The following is a 17,685-nucleotide window of genomic DNA, read 5'->3' on the forward strand; positions in this document are numbered from 1 at the left end:
AATAAATAAGTAAATAAATAAAAATAAATAAAGAAAGATGACACATTTACACAAATGAGTTCTGAGTGTTGAGACAGTAGTAACGCACCTTTGTGATTCTTCATATGGCTTAAAGATCTCCTCCTGTTTTGAGATATATATTAAAAATCTTTGAATAATAATTTGTGTCCGATATGTTTTTTTCCACAAAAAAAGTTCAATAATCTTGTTAAAATCCTTGAAATAACATCCACTCCTTCTCGCTCATTTAAAAAGAAAATCCAGAATCTATGAATGTGCAAAAGTTTAACTGCTGGACACAAGATGTTTCCCACTTCACTGTAAAGTCTCTTCTCAGTGTTTCTGCACTGGAGGCTTTAAGTTTTCAACATCACACTTGTGTAAGTTGAATGTTGCATCAGGACCGGCTTTGAAACCGTTCACCAACCAACCACAAACCATGCGCGTAGGCCCAGTAAAGCCCTTAAAATTTGATTTTCAATGAGCAGATGAATGTGAAAACAGCCTTCTAGTGTCAAACTCTGCACATACATCATTGTGCACAGTGAAGCTCAAACATCAAGCTGAAGGAACAAGAAGAAAAACATATTTTTTGAGTGAAAGGGGACTTTAAAGAATGCAAGAGACTTTGCAGTTTCTGCAAGGAAAGGCGGCAAACCAGGTGGGCATTTAGAAAAGTTGTGGGTATAAAATGTAGCCATTAAAATATAAAAGAATGACAATGTACTGAAATGACCTGAGAACCGTTAAACTGTGTGACTGCACCCATAGTGACATCAGACATAGTGGTCCAGCAAACGGAAATAGAAAAAAAGCACAACCGATGACGACTTGACTCCACCTCATGATGCCATTTAGCAACAGATGAGCAGCAGCAGCAGCGGTACATGTTCATTTTGGACAGTCAGAGTCAAGCATTGCCATATCCCCTGGGAGGGGGCCCTGACGGAATACTGGTGACTGTGTAATGTTTGTCGGGGTCGCGGTGCCTCCTCTTCCTCTTGCATCGTAGCTGACCCGGCGGCTTCCTCATCCAAACCGCGTGTGTTTATTGCTGTGAGTTTGGTGCGGTGGCTTCGCTATGGATGCGCTGTGGATGGCACCGCTGCTGCTGATCCCACTCCTGATGTGGACCAGCAGCACGTTTGTTTTCTATTTCAAAAAGTGCTTTTACGTCGCCTGGATGATGATGTTGGCGCTGATTGCGATTCCTCTGTGTATACTGAAAAGCGGAGGCAGAGACATTGAAAACATGAGGTGAGTTTTGTTTGCATAATAAATGTCGCTCGCAGCCCCAGTCTTGACAGCTAGCCGACGTTAGCTTGACGTGCTAGCAGGCTAGTAGCAGCCGTAGTAGACGTTAAACATACAGATAACGCTCGCTAGCAACATCACCGGTCTTATTGTGTCGTACAGTTATATTAACATAGCTGTATCGTATCAACAGATAGCTTTTACTCTATCAATTCGTCTGCCATTTAAAAAAGTTACACACATACAAAAAAACAGTTGCATTTTTAATCACACATATGCTAACGTTAGCCCCCTTGACACAGGCAGCAGGGACGTGATAACGTTAGCTGAAGCTTTTAACGTTACGTTCATGCTTAGTGAATCACGTCAGGGTATAATTCAGTCTGTTCCTTATGTGTAGGAAACAATACCAGCTTTTAGATAACGTTAATTACCTTCATTATATTACCAGCAAGAATGTGTGCTACCTCCCCTCCAATCAGACGCCTGGTGTTAGCTACATGTGGTGACCACATAACACAACAAGGCTGTCATTGTTTTGTAAATGTGCTTATCAGAGAAGCTCATTTTAGAAAACAAGCTAAAGCTAAAACAATTTTATGCAGTTTAGCTGTATAAAGTGTAGCTATATCCACTGAGTTGTCATTGTACAATCCTGCACAACAGCCCTGCTACAAATCACATCACTATGAAGCTTTTAATGGTCAGTTTTTGATCCAAGTGTAATTCAACTCAGGTCATAGTTAGTGGTGGTTGTGAAGGTTAAAGGACAGGTTCACAATTTTTTAATTCTGTCTTAAAACAACAGTCAGGTGCCCAAATTGACATTGAAATTGATTTTTCTTGCTCCTGTTCATACTGACCATTAGAAGATTCCTTCATAATGTACTTACAGTATAAGTGATGGGGGCCAAAATCCACAAGCCTTCTTCTGTGCAAAACTGTATTTAAAAGTTTATTTGAAGAGATCAAGTAGATTTCTTTCAACGTTACAGTCTTTTTAGTGCCAAAGTCCCTCTTTTTGTTAAGAGGGAAACACTGTCCGAGGAAACATACACAGGGAATTTGATGCTAAAAGGACAGTAAATGTGGCAGATATCCACTTGATATGATTAACTCAGTCTGCTGAAGCCTCATATAAGCTTCAGATAAACCTTTTAATGCCTTTTTGCACAAAATGACTGTGTGGACTCACTGTGGATTTTGGCCTCCATCACTTACATTGAAAGCATATTTGAAGGGGGTCTTTTAATAGTCACTATGAACAGGAGGAATGATTACAGACTTGTTTTAAGATAGCCTCGGAAGAATTGTGAACTTATCCCTTTAAAGGTGATTCTCTATCTTGTACACCTGTGTTTACCTTCATGTAAGCGGCAGATTATTGGGAACAACTTTCAGTTTAAAGAAATTTAAAGCCTAGAACTCTGTGACTAACATGCTGAAGAAGCAGATATTAGTTCTGTATGAATGACCCCTTGACCTTATTTACCACTGGAGGAAATATGTTATGTTATACTTGACATACATACTGATCAGGTCATCTGATACTTGTTAAGACAGAAATATGGTACGCCTTCAGTATCAGTGTCCACTTTATAGCAAGGGGGGGTTTGTGTAGTTGTGGTCAAACCTAAACGGTGAGGATGGATTGCTGGATACAAGTGACTGCATTCCAGTAATTACCTTAAATAGCAGATGCCAGATGGCAAGTTTCCCCTCTGATAAGAGCTGGGTTACTAAATAGTTATGACGCCCATCCTCAGTGCAACCTCAATTGGCCTTGATCTGCTGACAGCAGCCCTGTCAGTTACAACAGTGGACCTTACTGCTCTAGGAATAACTGTTTCGCAGTCACGTTAGCCACGGCGGTGGTGTCATGTTGCACCAATGTACCATTCTGTCCGCTCAAATGTTATCTGGACCTGTTGACTGTGACAAAGTGACTCAATTGGGGTCAGACCTTGCGCAGGGGAGTGAATGGAGGTTGCACATTTTACACACCACCAGCCAGTTCAGGCAAAAAAAAAGAAAAGAAATCTCTGTGATTCATCAAGGACAGAGCAGTCTGTCACAGAAATTTGCTGTCAGACGGGTACACAAAGGCCTGAATTCTGGGGTTGACTACTTGCTTCACAGCTGAGGACTTGAATGCGCCACTGTAAAGTATTGGTGGGCCAGAACGGGCCAGAACAGGCATGTACAGTCAGTTAAAAGCCTCCACAGACCTCAAGTTACCATTGTTTTGCTTGCATTTCCCGTGTCAGTTTTCAATTTACTGTCAGTGTTTATGCAGCTGAATGGCTACTTTTGGCTACGGCTACAGCGTTAATTATCAGGAAGGATCTCATGACAACAGATAAAGGACAGAGGCTTAGTTTTCTCACTCACTTGAGCTCAGGTTCCACCCAGTGTAAAGTCTTCTAACATCAGCGGGGGATTACCAGTGTTGCTGTCTGTTTACTATGCAGAAATGTTGTCACTCAGAACTGCGCGTGGCATGACATTTAAAGAATACATGTCCCTGCCTTTCTGAATGGATTCCTGCCATTCAGATCCTGTGACCGTGTCCCTGTTTCTGAACAAACATCTGACCTTTAGCACCTGAATTCGCCTCTGCACTAGTATCTCAGTCGGTACAATATTTTTTAGGGATAACAGGTCACACTCACCTTTTTATATCTGTGAGCAGCCTGGTTTTATTGAACCAATGCTCGTATCAGATCAGATTAAATGTCATTATGCCCTGTAGGTTCAAAAGAAACCTTTTAGAGACCGGTAATGAAATGAACCACAGGAAAAAGCTTAGTGGATTGGCCATAAAAAGAACTCAGCTGTGGCCATCTTATTCCCCTTTAACAATCTTACAAATGCTGCAACACTGGCTGACTCATTGCATAACCAGTGGCTTTTCCACCACACTGGCTGTATTTATCACTGTAGTGCTGTGTTGAAAGATAACCCGGAGACTGCAGTCTGGTTTAAAGGTTAAAGTTAGTAGTGCGCCAATCAAACGTATACTGTATGTATAAGCTTTATGTGAGGCAGTAGGGTGGGATAATTGCATTAGGTAGAGTCACATGGTAACCAACACAAGTACATAGCGAGTTAAGAACTTTCTCGTGTCTTTGATTTTTTTAAAACATTTTGAGCTTTCATGCAGTAATTAAACCTGAAAAAACAACTTAATGTAGACTTCTATATTAGTTCATCATGACCTGCATCATCCTGTAAATAGTGAGAAAACTAAAGCTCGGCAAGACTTAGCTAGTAGGTAGCATTAAACATGAATGTGTATCATATAAAGGATCATTAGAAAATGATTTGAAGAAAGGTGACTTTTGGATATGCTACTCCTAAAAAAAAAAACCCTCTCATGTGCTGAAGGTCACATTAAGGCAGAATTTTTATATTATTTTTCAACCACCTGGGTCTTATTTTTGCCGTTATGGTTATTATTCATGATGATAACATCTTCCAAACTTTAAAGTTGAGGTTAAAGGGTTTGTGGTTAATACAGCTTCAGCTGCATGCTCCACCGGGAGCAACAAACAGCAACTAAACACATTTTTTATAAGTTAATCACATCATCCAAACTATTTTCTGCATTTGAAGAAAAAAATATTTTGTTACCAAGGTTAAATATCTTTTGTAAACTCCCATTAAGATCTGTAAACCTTCTCCTTGGTGCAACTTTGACCAGCTGTACTTAACTGTATTATAATGGACAATTCTGGTGTGTACACCAACTTCGTTAGCTCCATTAAGAGCAGTGAAAACATAGTTTGAATCATAATTATTTTACTTAAAATCGCATAAAACGCTTATCCAGTCATCAGTAACCAATCAGAGCACCTCTATGTATATCCTTTAAAGCTGAAACTTCATAGGGCATTATTTCTAAAATCTTTTTTAAGTGAAAATAAATCAATGGGGGATTTGTTCATCTGTGACAAATCAGACTCATTTGTGCAAATCCAGCCAGATAAAAGTCCAAATCCCTTCTCCCCTCATTTAAAACCAACACCAGTTCAGCTGCCTTTCCAAAGGAGTGTTTACGCCTAGTAAACGCTCTCTTAAGTCTTTCCATTCACTCAGTTGAATGGGTAAAAAAGATTATCAGTGCCGGCCATCAGGGTTAACACTATGCGGCTTGACTGTTTTTCTATTCAGTTATTATCGTGAGCATAACCACAGCGGGAGACCGAATCGCTTACTTCCAACTTTATTTTTTCATCAGAAAGTTAAAAACGATGACTGAAATAGTTTGTTTCCATTCATTGTTATATGCCGTCAATAAACATGGAAGCCATTATTTCTATCATTTTCTCAGGGGGGGTAACGGCATGCGTTGATGTCTGCCAGGGTTTCTTTTTGTATATTGCCACTGAAGGGTGCTAAAATCTTAATATATAGTCATTTAGCGTTCTGGGTATCTGGCTGACTGCACTAACTTTAGATTAGTTTGAAAAGCTTCAGTCCTAGACAACATTAAAGCAAAGTCGGGGAAAAAATCCCGCAAAATACAAGGAGATGGTAGAGATAGATAAGGTAGATTTTTAAAAATATGGCAAGACGTTTGGGAAGGATATGATCAGAGGCGTGAGATATTGATGTGAGGATTTCTCCGGCTGAGACAGAAAACGGGGAGTGACTCTGCTGTTTTCACTCCCTGAGAAGGAAGGGAAGGTCATTCAAGTTGATGGTGTAACAGAGGCTGAATAAGTCAGCTTCGGTGTGTTACCCAGGAAAACACAGATAGTTTGTTATCCAAAAGGTGTGGTCCAGCTTCTTCTTTTTTTTTTTTTTTTTTTGTATGGAATTTTCTTGCCTCTGAAAGGCGGGTGCAGAGTTGGACAGTGAGTTATGACTGTATGATCTTTAGACTGAGCTGCTAATGTCTCTCTCGTGGATGATTTATTGTAGTTTTTTTCTTTTTATCTAAGCTCAGTTTTCAGTGTTAATAATCAATCAGTAATAGTCTTACTCAGTTTATATGCATCATTGGTTTTTTTTAAAAAAAAAAAAGGGGGGGGAAGCAATTTATTTATTTCATCTTTTAGATTTCACAATTTCAATTTATTTTCTCAAGCTTGCTGCATCTTGGATAAATCCCATCACTGACCTGTGCCTAACGAGCATCCCTACGTTCCCAGAACGGACCGATAAGGCGGTCGCAGTCATGGAATCTATAATTAGACGCTGCCTAAGGAAATCCAGACGTTAACTAGATGCAGATTGCAAATAATAGATTGAATGAAAGTTTCAGCACAGGCTTCGTTTACGTAATTCTGACCAGTGTCTTTCCCAATTCTCACACATGGTCCTTGATCTTACAGATATATCTTCAGATGAATCAATATTTGATGAAAGCACTGTGTGGGATGTGTGTTTAAAGGCAGTTTTGTACATAAGTTAAATTTTGACGCTACAATACCGCTCTGCCTTTGTTTCCACAAGATAAAAGAGTTTAGCCCCGATCGAATGATGATCAGATAATGGCGAGAAATGGAGAGCTAAGTGGTTTATTGTGGTGTGGAGTTGACGCACGGTGCCAAGGCTCCTTTTGCAGCCTCGCACACAAAACCAGAGTTCAGAAATATTTTTAATTGGCAGTCATACTCGGTGTGTTTGGTTGAGGACGAGGCAGGTTTCAGCAGGCTTCTGTAAGTGGCGTAGGGGCAAAAAGGAGAGATAGGTGCAGACGTTTATGTGGGAGGGCATTCAGTCTTGAACCTTGAAGAGTGCAGAGGTCACCTTAGATATGTCTTAACAGAGTTGAGAAATGATTATCTTCTTTTGTTTCTATAAAGACTGACAAGCCCCAGAAGATAAACTAATCAGGAAGATCTTAAACAGGAAACAGTGGTGCTGATATCATTGTGAAAAATGTGTCAGGTTGAGAAATTGTAATGCGATCATGATCACAGTTCTTGAACCTTCATTAACTACCTTGATATTAATATTAAATGACTGTGTGTAACCTGAAAGTACCAGGACAAAGCCAGGCTAGCAGTTTCCCCTTGTTCCCAATCTTTGTGCTAAGCTAAGTTAGTCGGCTGCAGGCGGTAGCTTCACATTTAGCGTACAATGGTATCACTCTTCTCATGAAGGCAAATAAGCGTATTTTCAAAAATGTCAGACTTTTCCTTCGACTAAAAATGCAGTGAAGGCCTTGTGTGGCTCCACTGCAAATCAAAACCGACATATCACAGCCCCACATTGGCTGTTTGACTTAACATTTGTATAAAATTTATGTCATAACTTTGGTTTATTTCTTTTCAGTGTCAGAAGCAGACAGGCAGATGGTAGGATATTCTTCCTCAAAGCTTATTGGAGCGTTGTACTTACTACAGGCGATGATTTAATCAACCAAGAAACAAACAGAGCTAATGGTGGTTAGTCCACCCAGATGTGTTGTACTTTCATGATAGTTACGACTGTATTTTTGATTAGGGTCAAGTTTGAAGTATCCGAGCTGGTATTTATATAATGTACTGTAATACCCTAGTATTTAACAGGATTTATACATTCCACTGTTAACGCCAACATTTCCACGTAGGGTCTGGTTAATGATATGTAGCCTCACATGACTGTACACATACACATTAACCTATACTTATGCAGAACTGTTATTAACCACCCCCCCCCCCCCTCCAGGATTATCCGCTCCCTGGTTCGTCATGTGAAGTATTTCCTGGGTCTTCGATTTGAAGTGAGCGGTTGGGAGCATCTGCAGACAGAGGGACCCTACGTCATCATCTCCAACCACCAGAGCTCCCTGGACGTTTTAGGTTGGTATTTATACAGCCTCTCTGTATAAGATGAAGATGAATATTCTTTCTGGACTTCAGCATGTTGAATCTGTAATGAAACAATAACTATGAGGCTAAAATTTTGACTTTACACTTTTATTTGAGGGTGTTTACATCTACATTCTGTGAACTGTGTAGGAGAAGTTGTCCTATCATTGTCCTCCTGCACTGTTCAAACTCAGGAGGGACTACATATATAGAAATAAAAGAAGGGCTACAGTAGCTTGTTTTCCCAGTATGTACTGTATGTGAACACCTTGAAAGACCCTTGAGGCTGAAAGTCGACACTTTCAAAATAAGATGCATATCTAACTAAACAAGTTTCAGAGTCATTTCAGTTTAAAAGTGAACTTGAAACAATTGAGGAGTTAATATTTACTGAAATATTTTGGTGATTCACATTAAGAATGATCCAAAAATAAGATCAGATCGACCAGAGAAGAACAGATGTTCATTCAGCAGTTCACCCTGAGCAACTTGACACCGGATTCGACACTCACTCAGGGAGTTTTCCGGACATTTTAGTTAGAGGAGCAGCAATCCTGTCCGGTAGGTGCGGAAGTCACAGACAGAAGAAGGGCACCGTTGCGCCTATGAAGCTCCGACAGCGAGGGTTTCGGAGTCCGCTCCTGAGTATACATGTGGCGAATCTTCACCCCCTGAATAATAATACGGACAAGCTGCCACTGCTCAGTGGAGCTAACAAGAATTATTCACTCTTTGCTGCCTCATGGAAACCCGGCTAGGTGAATCTTTCCAGGATGCTAGTTTTTTTTTTTTTATTCCCCAGGATGGCAAGTCATGACCCGCCCTACTCTACCTCTGATTGGCTAGTACTCGTTGCCTTCGTTGGTTGGGTTGGTTAGGTTCAGGCATGAGAAGTGAGATTGGTAAGGGTAAGAATATCAGGGTAGGCCAGAGATAGAGTAGGGCAGGTTATGACTTCGCCATCCTGGGGAAAAAAATATTGCTGCCAGGACAGTATGCATGCCAGAGATGGATGGATGGATTAATAGAAATGCAGCTACTTCACTTAAATGAAAAAACAAAGGAGGTAGTTGAGAAACAAGTACAATTAAAAGGCCAAATTATATTCAATAACTAAAGAGACTAAATAAATAAAAAAAAATGACAGAATAATATAAAAACTGAGAGAAAAGACTAAAGATAAGAGTAGAAAACAAGAGGAGGCAGAATCTACTTTTATATGAATGAATGTTGATGTGTTTGACGTCACAGAGTGGAAGACATTTCTAATTTTCCATCACATGAGGAGTTCAGATGTCATCTTATTCTGGTCAGTGTTGACATCCTGCCTCAAGTCTGTGTGAGCAAAGTGCTACAACACTTGGCTGATTAGATGATTAGAACAGAGCATGTCCACACTTCTTGTCCTCATACTCACTTTTACACAGCAATGAACGAATGTTTGATCGTCGCTTTGGGGAAGTTATGGAAGCCGTCGGACGCAACCCTCCCGATTCAGATTATGCAAATGTGAAGTTTTTTGAAAGCACTTCTCATGAAGTGTACCGGCGCCTTTTAAAAGAGGAGACCAAGACAGACTTCTTCATTACACGGCCCAGCACAGGATATACAGTACTTCCTGCAGCAGCTGAGGAAGTTCAATCTTCAGCCTGTTCTCTGCACATTAGTCACAGTCAGGCTTGGATCGGCTAACAAACAGCACGAAAACAGATGAAAATGGACAAACAGGACCGCTGAAGACATCATCGGTGCCAACGTGCCCCCATCCTACATGACAGACCGCTCAAACCTCGGCCACAACTTATTAGAACAAAATTCTAAGTCCTGTCATGTGCATCACATTTTAAATCCAACGTTTTCTAGCAAGAAGCATCTTTCCTGGTGTTGGTTTGGAAGACAGATTGCAGTGTCTGTGCTCACAAAGGGTGATGCAGCAAAGTACCATGCAAACCATAGAAATGATTTCAATATCATGGCGTGTGTACAGAAGATCAATACGTACACCAATAAAGAAAGTACATATATTACTGTCCTGACAGGAGCAAGTCTGAGATAAAAGCTGGTTATAAATTTACAGGAAAAAAAAAAAAAGAAATCTGCGTAGCTTGAGCATATTTCATCTTCTCATTCAGTTTTTTCATATCTGTCTCATGCTAATGCGTGCGCAGCAATGTCATCTTAGCATTGCGTCATTCTCACCAGTGTTAAATCTCAGTGTCGAGGACACTAATTTGGCAGAAGTGTGTTTTCTCCCCATCAGCGCCCGGGAGAGAGTGTTTTTCAGTGGTCGGTGAGCGATGAGGGCAGGCTCCAGGCCAGGTTAGTGACAACATGGGTAGAGCTAGGCATCTAATTAGCGCTGAGAAAACTCAGCGTGAGACCAATCCGGCGTCCAAGTTGCCATACCGACGCCGCTACACCCGGCCATTAAAGGGCTGCTCATCCTAGAGCTGATGGCGATAAGACGGTTAGGAACTAAGATCACCTCACCTCCACAGCCAGGGCTGAGTTTCAAACACTCTTTCTGATGTCATCCTGGCTCTGTCCGCTCTGTTTTTCTACATCTACACGCTCCGCTGTTTCCCATCCTTCAATTGTTTGACTTTGACCTCCTTTCTCTGATGATGTGTGTGTGTGTGTTTGGCATCTCTATCGCTCTATCTCCTGCATGAGCCGCAGTCGCACGAAGGTTAATCAAACATGTCTGATTTCATAATGTAAGTGCTATTCAAGATAAACCCAATCAATAAAATCTCTTTTCCAACATCACACGTATTACATCTCCTGATTTTTTTTTTTTTTATTTTTTTTATGTGATGAAATCCAGGGTTTGACAAGGCCATATATAGTAAGATAAGAGACCAAAGCTCATCCCAAATTGAGCCTTTGGATGCCGCATTTAGTGATATTGGCTACTGTGTAACTTCAACAATTCTTTTTAACGCCCTCTTCGAGACACCATATTTCAAAGTCTCAGTTATAGACTCTGTCGTGCATCCTACCTTGACTTTATTAATGTCAGAACAAGACAAGAGTCTAATCTATTGATATATATATTGTGCATCTTTTCATAGTACAAGTGGTTTAAAGGGGTGGTAAAGAGAATTATGTACATTAAACATATCTTTATACAGAAAATTTTGGTCTTTGTCAAGTTTATTTAATTTATTTATAGTAGCATTTGATATTTAGCATGCACACTAAGTGCTATTACAGACAGTGATGCTCACAGCCTGTAATAGTACACGTAGTTTATTGCTCCTTTCCTTGGTAACTTCAGCAATCACGCAACACAAAACTGCTGTTTTGGGACATTCTTGTCAGGAACAGTGAGTTCACACAGACGTCAGGCACTGTTGAGTTTTACCACTCCTCTGTGTGCATTGCAGAACTCTAAGTAATGTTTTTTTGTTATACTGATTTCCTGTAATCAAAATCAGGAGCACCAACTGCTTAAAACAGACTTGGCCCAATTTGTATATTAGGAACTACTGAGGGGGTTTAAACACTTCAACTTTATGATGGAAAATGCTTCAAATTTAGAAAAATAAATGACAAAACAAGCCAATTATTGTGTAATTGTGGCCAGTGGTAAAGCAAACAAACTAGCTATTAGGATAGAGTTTACATGATGACAGATTGACAAACATCTTGCATCAAAATGTGTTATTTCCCAAAGTTGGAAAAATTAAATCCTGCTTGTCTGGACAAAACAACAGATTTTTCCATCATGCATCCTTCTATTTTTTTAGTTTGTTTAACCAAGGTTTAAATTTGATCTGAACAAAGACTGCTAATGATGATTTAAGATATTGTTTTGTATTGTTTGTTGTTAATGTACTGAAACACATTGTAGTTATGACATTTATGATATTTATGAGTGAGTGAGCTTCCTTTCCTCCGTTTTCTCAGGCCTGATGGAGATCTTACCGGACCGCTGCACCATGATCGCCAAGAAAGAGTTGATCTACGCCGGCACAGTAGGCCTCATCTGCTGGCTGGGAGGCATCGTCTTTATCAACCGAAAGAAGACGAGCGACGCCAAGAGCGTCATGGCCGACGCCGCCAAAACCATGTTGGACGACCAGGTAATTCACCTCTGTGTCGTAGCGATGAGATCCCAGAAACTACATGAGCTGTACGTGGGTATTTGCGGTCTTCTTTGCGCTTAATCATCAGGCACAAAGCTCTGGTTTTGACACATTGAGGATGACATGGGATGATTAAATCGCCGTTCCTCCTTTCACCTCTCGTCCTTTTGACCTCTACAGATTCGTCTGTGGGTGTTCCCAGAGGGGACGCGAAACCAGAAAGGCGACCTGCTGCCCTTCAAAAAAGGCGCATTCCACCTGGCAGTGCAGGCACAAGTGAGTATCTTTTCTTTGATCTCCTTATGTTTCCCTTTCTATATACTCTGTGTGTGTGTGTGTGAGCTGTCCTATCTGTATCCTATCTTTACATGTTGAATTTATATATTAAAATGCACACCCTCATCCTGTTCAGGGTTGTGATGATACTGGCTTCATTCCAGGAGATTTCTGCCAATTTTTGTCTTATGAAACAGCGAGGGTCATGTTTCCAGCATTGTGCTGATTCCAGACACATGGGGGAGCTAGCAACCTTATATGGCCCAAGACAACTTTATGATTTAACCATATCCGATTATACAGATGATGGCTCGAATAGATGGATTAATAAGCCAGACTTATTGGCAAGAAATGCTTTGAAATGGTCTGTTTTCACTTAGATTTTTTTTTTTTTCAGCACATTCATTCTGATGTCTCTATTTGAGTCTCCTGTGAAATCTGCTGTTTGTTGTGTATGATCTAACTCTAAACTCCAGTACTAAACTATCAGACGGACGACAACAGCGCTTTCTAACGCAGAACGACAGCAGAGTTATTGACAGCTCAGCCGCGCGTCTTTATGAGTTTCGTCTCCGCGTGCAGGTGGGAGGTCTCTGCTCTCGAGCTGCTGTTTCATAGCGCACAGTCAGGGTCAGACAGGTGGAATGAATTAAAAAAAAAAAAACTTTGTTGAATAGCCAGAAACCGCAATTTGTGTGGTTTCTGTGTGTGTGTGTGTTTGTATGTGTGAGCCAATTTTCTGGGACCTTGCTGCTAAAGATTAATATCAGTTTGGGTCATATAGGCAGCAGGGCAGAAAGGCTACATAAATAAAGCCCTGCTGCTCCTCATCAGCAAACACATTAACATCTTTTTTAGGGTTTCTGTTGACTCTGGAGCTCAGACCCTGCTTATATGTTATACAAATAAGCGCTTGGATGCTATCAGGAGTGCTTGATTTGGAATTAGTGTATGTGTGTATGTGTTGGCATGAGGTGGCGGAATAACTTCATCTGAGGTCTGGAGAATACAATCTGTGTTTTGATTTTCCCCCCGCTGGCTTCGCTTTACATTTGAGACTACTTCTGTGTGAACACGGACTATTTCTATCTCTCAGTGTTTGCTTCTGCCGAGTTACAGCCCAGCCTTTCCATTTGTACCCAGCCGGCCAGATTGAGTGGAAGCAGGACAGCCCCCAGGGGGAGCCACGTTTGGCTCAGCCAGTCCTGTTGAAGGGCCGCTCAGGGCCTCGAGAGAGAGACTCGGCCTCTATTAGCAGCAGCGGAGGAGATGGAGATTGCTCGTTTGGTGCTGATTGTGTGTATGTGTGAGAGAGAGACAGAGAGAGAGAGAGAGAGACAATGAATGAATGTGATGTTGGTTCAGTCAAGCATTTCTGTCTTTTTGTTTCTCATCTTTTTGGTTTGCTGAGGAAGAAGAAAATGGTCAAAAGTAAGGTTTAGACATCAGATTACTCTACATTTGTGTTTTTTAATATGAAAATTAAGAGGTGATATTTGACAATATGTTTGAGTTTTCGCCTTTTCTCACTTCATCGCTTCCTCTCTCCCTTGTTTTTCAGGCACCCATCATACCCGTCGTTTTTTCCTCCTACAGCAACTTCTACCTACGGAAACAAAAGCAGTTCAAATCGGGTAACTCAGCTTTGTTCCTCCTCGTTTTTTTCACTTTCTAGTCCTTTTTCTGTTATGTGTGACTAATCCACATCTGTATACAAAAAGCTATTAGAGCTGCTGCGAGGCTTCTGACAGTGAAGTTTTTGTGCCTCCGCAGGGACCATCAGATTGAAGATCCTTCCAAAGATCGAGACAAAGGGGATGACGTCAGAGGACGTGTCATCCCTCTCTGACAAATCCTTCAATGTGATGCGCTCAGCCTTCCTGGACATCTCTGACTCCATAACCCGTAGCAACGGGCCCCTGAGGCACTGAACATTTACCATACTCCCGCCTCTTTTTTCTCCTATGTCCCTGTCTGAGACCCACTCCTTCCCCAGACCTCCCTGCTCCTCCCAGGTTGTCCCATCACCTGGCCAGGAAACAACATGACACAGGTCTCTTGTCATGAATCCTCTTCTTGTCTAGTTGACGCCTGGTCCAGTCTGCCTCTGGCCTGACCATACAGCACAGTCAGTCCCGACCCTCACCGTGTCTGCAGCAGCACCCGGCAGCAGCGCTGCTCTGCACGCCGTGAGCGGAGTGACGGACGGCAAGCCGAACAGTATGGATGTGTGTCGTTCTTCATGCATGCCTTTTTTGGATGGCTCTGTCCACCTTCATCCTCGCTTTGTTCTCTCGGCTTCGGAAGCCTGACTTTGTTATCGTCACACTTTATCGCCATTTTGTACTTTTTTTGACCTTTTTTTTATTTTATTTTATTTTATTTTTTTCTCCTGCTTCTGCCTTCTGTTCAGCATATAAATCTCGGCATTTTTTCGCTTTTCTGTTCATAAATGTCACTGGATTTTTATGTTCCTCTCATGCTGCCTTTTTGTTTAGTTGTTTTGGACGCTCACGTACGCACACAGACATACACACAAACACGAGCGCGCGCGCACACACACACACACACACACACAAAAAGTATCCCATCTCCTTCCTTTCCTTTTAGTATGTTCTCCCCCCTCTCTGCATTCCAGTCTCTTGCCTAAAGACAAAAGGAGCGGGGTCTCCACGAGCGGCGGGGTGTGCGCTGAGGTGAGAGGTCGACACCGGTCGACCTTGGACTTCTTTAGTTCTGTTGCTATGAATTCAACTCTATATCCACGTTGGCTCTATAACTCTATGACCAATAGCTCCATGACATACTTCACATGATGTCAGACAGCAAGGAATTCAAGGTTACAAGACACAGTGTATAACAATAGCACCCATCTGTACTGAATTAATGGACTTAAGTGGACTGATCGGTTTTCAATGTTGTGCATTGTTGATGTATCATTGTGCTTTCTTTCAGTTTGTCCTCCCAAAACATTAGAAATAACCTGCGTGCAGCATCGAGCAAGTGTCTTCTCGCTGTATTCTGTATTTTTGCTCTCTATTTATTCCACACCGGATAATCTTGTTTTCTGTTGTTTGTTTGTTTGTTTTTTTTTGTTTTTTTAAAAAGCGATCACACGTTTTCACTCCTCGGGAGGAACTCACAAGTGAACCTATTTAAGATGTGTCAAAAAAAAAGATGATTTCATAAAGTGCAATGTCCAACTGTTTTCACATTACTGTTCCAAAGTGCAAGCTACCTGCCGTGCCATGACGAAGTGATTTTTTTTTTTTTTTTGGGGAAGCTTCCAGCGTAAGCCCGTTATTATCTCACTATGATCTACGTTATAAGTATTTCTACTCACTGATTTCCCTTTACCGTTGATGAAAGGTAGTTCTTACTGTAGAGAGGACTGTGGAATGGTCTCTAGCGTCGTTCGACTGATTTTTATTTGTTCTGGTTAACTTAAAGATTTATAAATTACTAACAAACCTGGCGAGTCTACATCTCAGAAGAGTTTAATGACTTAAAACATGTTTTGTTGATTGGCAACGTGAAGAGTCGTCGAAAGCGAAACGAACGTGATTAACGTTGTTTTTAAGTTGTGATGTTCTGATTCATTTAACCTCATGGAAGAATATTTGATTATTTAAAAAAAAAAGTTGTGGAAATTTTTTGGCCTTAAGTCTGACTGGTGGTCGTTGCACTTTGGATGCTTTTGTTAGATTTACGTTTTCTATGTACTGACTATGACTTCTAACCGTATAGAACCGACTGAGCTGTTTTTTTTTTAGTTTACATCTAGGTCTTACATTTCATATTGCTCACTGCCTTTACACTGTTTGCAAAATCACTTATTGCGCTGCTTTCGCCCATCAAACACTCATCTGAGAATGTATTTCAGCATTCAGGATATTTGCGTACCGCTAGTTGCATCTTTTTTTTTTATTTCTTTTGAAGTTATTGTATTAACGTGGGATGTTGTCTCGGCATACAGTCAGTATCAAATCTAGGAAATGTATTTATTTGATCATTAAATGTTTAAAAATTTATACCTAGACTGACCTGTTGCGCGCACACACAGACCTTCTGAGGAGATGATCTCGTGAATGGATTCATCAATATACTTGGTACTAAGCCTGTACACTGCTGTTCATAGTGCAGCGGTAGTTTTAGCAATACCTGCTGGGCTCTGGGCTTTAAAGTACATGTGATGGTCAGGGTTACATTTATGTTCAAGGCCAGTATGGAATATTTACCCCTACTAATAGTAATTAATCAAATTCTGTAATTTGTTTTTCTTAGATTGAATATATTTATTGACTTTTTTCTTATCTGTAAGCAAATTTTACCTTTGAAGCAAGTGGTTTGAATGTTAACAAGTACTCTTACCAAATTTCTTCCAAAATATGAACTATACCATATAAATTTTTGCTAATGGAGTGTTTTATCCATTGATTTCCTGTTCATTTCTTGATTATTTTGTAATACCAATGTGTGATTTGTAAGCTTTGTGTCATGAGCTCTGCTCTGCAACAACCCCGCTGATTTTTTTTTTTTTTTTTTTGGCTGGGTGGGGGGGGGGGGGGGGGGGGGGACAGTTGTTTACGAAAACCAATATGTAAGATAATGGAAAAAGAAAAGTATTCTGAACCTTAATAAAGCACTTTTCATGCTGAGTTCGGGTGGAGGAAGAAAACAAGGACTTCAGTTTTCTCTGATTTTCACCAAAGCTATTAAAAGTGTAATTGGTGGTAGCTTTAGATGGGTATGAGAAACAGAGCTGATATCCTGCAGAGCCTTGTATGTGTGTGGTCCCTTACTGTATGTGTGTGTGTGTGTGTGTGTGTGTGTGTGTGTAAAAATATGCACACATGGTATAGACGCCCATTATAGTATCTGGTTAATATTGATGATGTAGTGTTCTTGATTTCACCTTTTCTGGGTAAACGTGAATGCCTTGCAAAAGATTAAATAAAAAGAATTCTTTTTTTTTTCTTAAATGGTTGTGCACTTAAATGCCTGCTGTGCCTTCATCTGTGAATTACATACATACAGTGTGTGTGTGTATATATATATATATATATATATGTATATATATATATATATATATATATATATATATATATATATATATATATGTATAGTAGGAGAGAGAGGTCAACAAGAGACGTCTAATGTTGTGTTAGCTTTGCTCACTCAGCCTGTGGAGAGGAGAGTAGGCATTTGCAAACATTGAGTAATCCTTTTATAATAGTGAGCACACATGGTGTTTTTGATTA

General features: G+C 40.6%; 1 protein-coding gene across 2 annotated transcripts; it reads left to right on the plus strand.

Moving 5' to 3' along the window:
• The first annotated feature begins 314 nt into the window (after positions 1-314).
• On the plus strand, positions 315-16,738 carry agpat2 (1-acylglycerol-3-phosphate O-acyltransferase 2 (lysophosphatidic acid acyltransferase, beta)). 2 transcript variants are annotated; one of them, XM_042395757.1, is made up of 6 exons: positions 315-1,257; positions 7,915-8,048; positions 11,970-12,145; positions 12,329-12,424; positions 13,986-14,058; positions 14,198-16,738. In XM_042395757.1, exons 1-6 carry the CDS (start codon positions 1,082-1,084, stop codon positions 14,353-14,355), a joined length of 813 nt encoding a protein of 270 aa, XP_042251691.1. In that variant the 5' UTR covers positions 315-1,081; the 3' UTR covers positions 14,356-16,738. The 2 variants fall into 2 exon arrangements, with proteins under 2 accessions (XP_042251691.1, XP_042251692.1); XM_042395758.1 differs by lacking the exons at positions 13,986-14,058; positions 14,198-16,738 and adding an exon at positions 13,568-13,793.
• Positions 16,739-17,685: the final 947 nt, after the last annotated feature.

The sequence above is a fragment of the Thunnus maccoyii genome, chromosome 19 (assembly GCF_910596095.1).
Source record: "Thunnus maccoyii chromosome 19, fThuMac1.1, whole genome shotgun sequence".
Taxonomy (NCBI): domain Eukaryota; kingdom Metazoa; phylum Chordata; class Actinopteri; order Scombriformes; family Scombridae; genus Thunnus; species Thunnus maccoyii.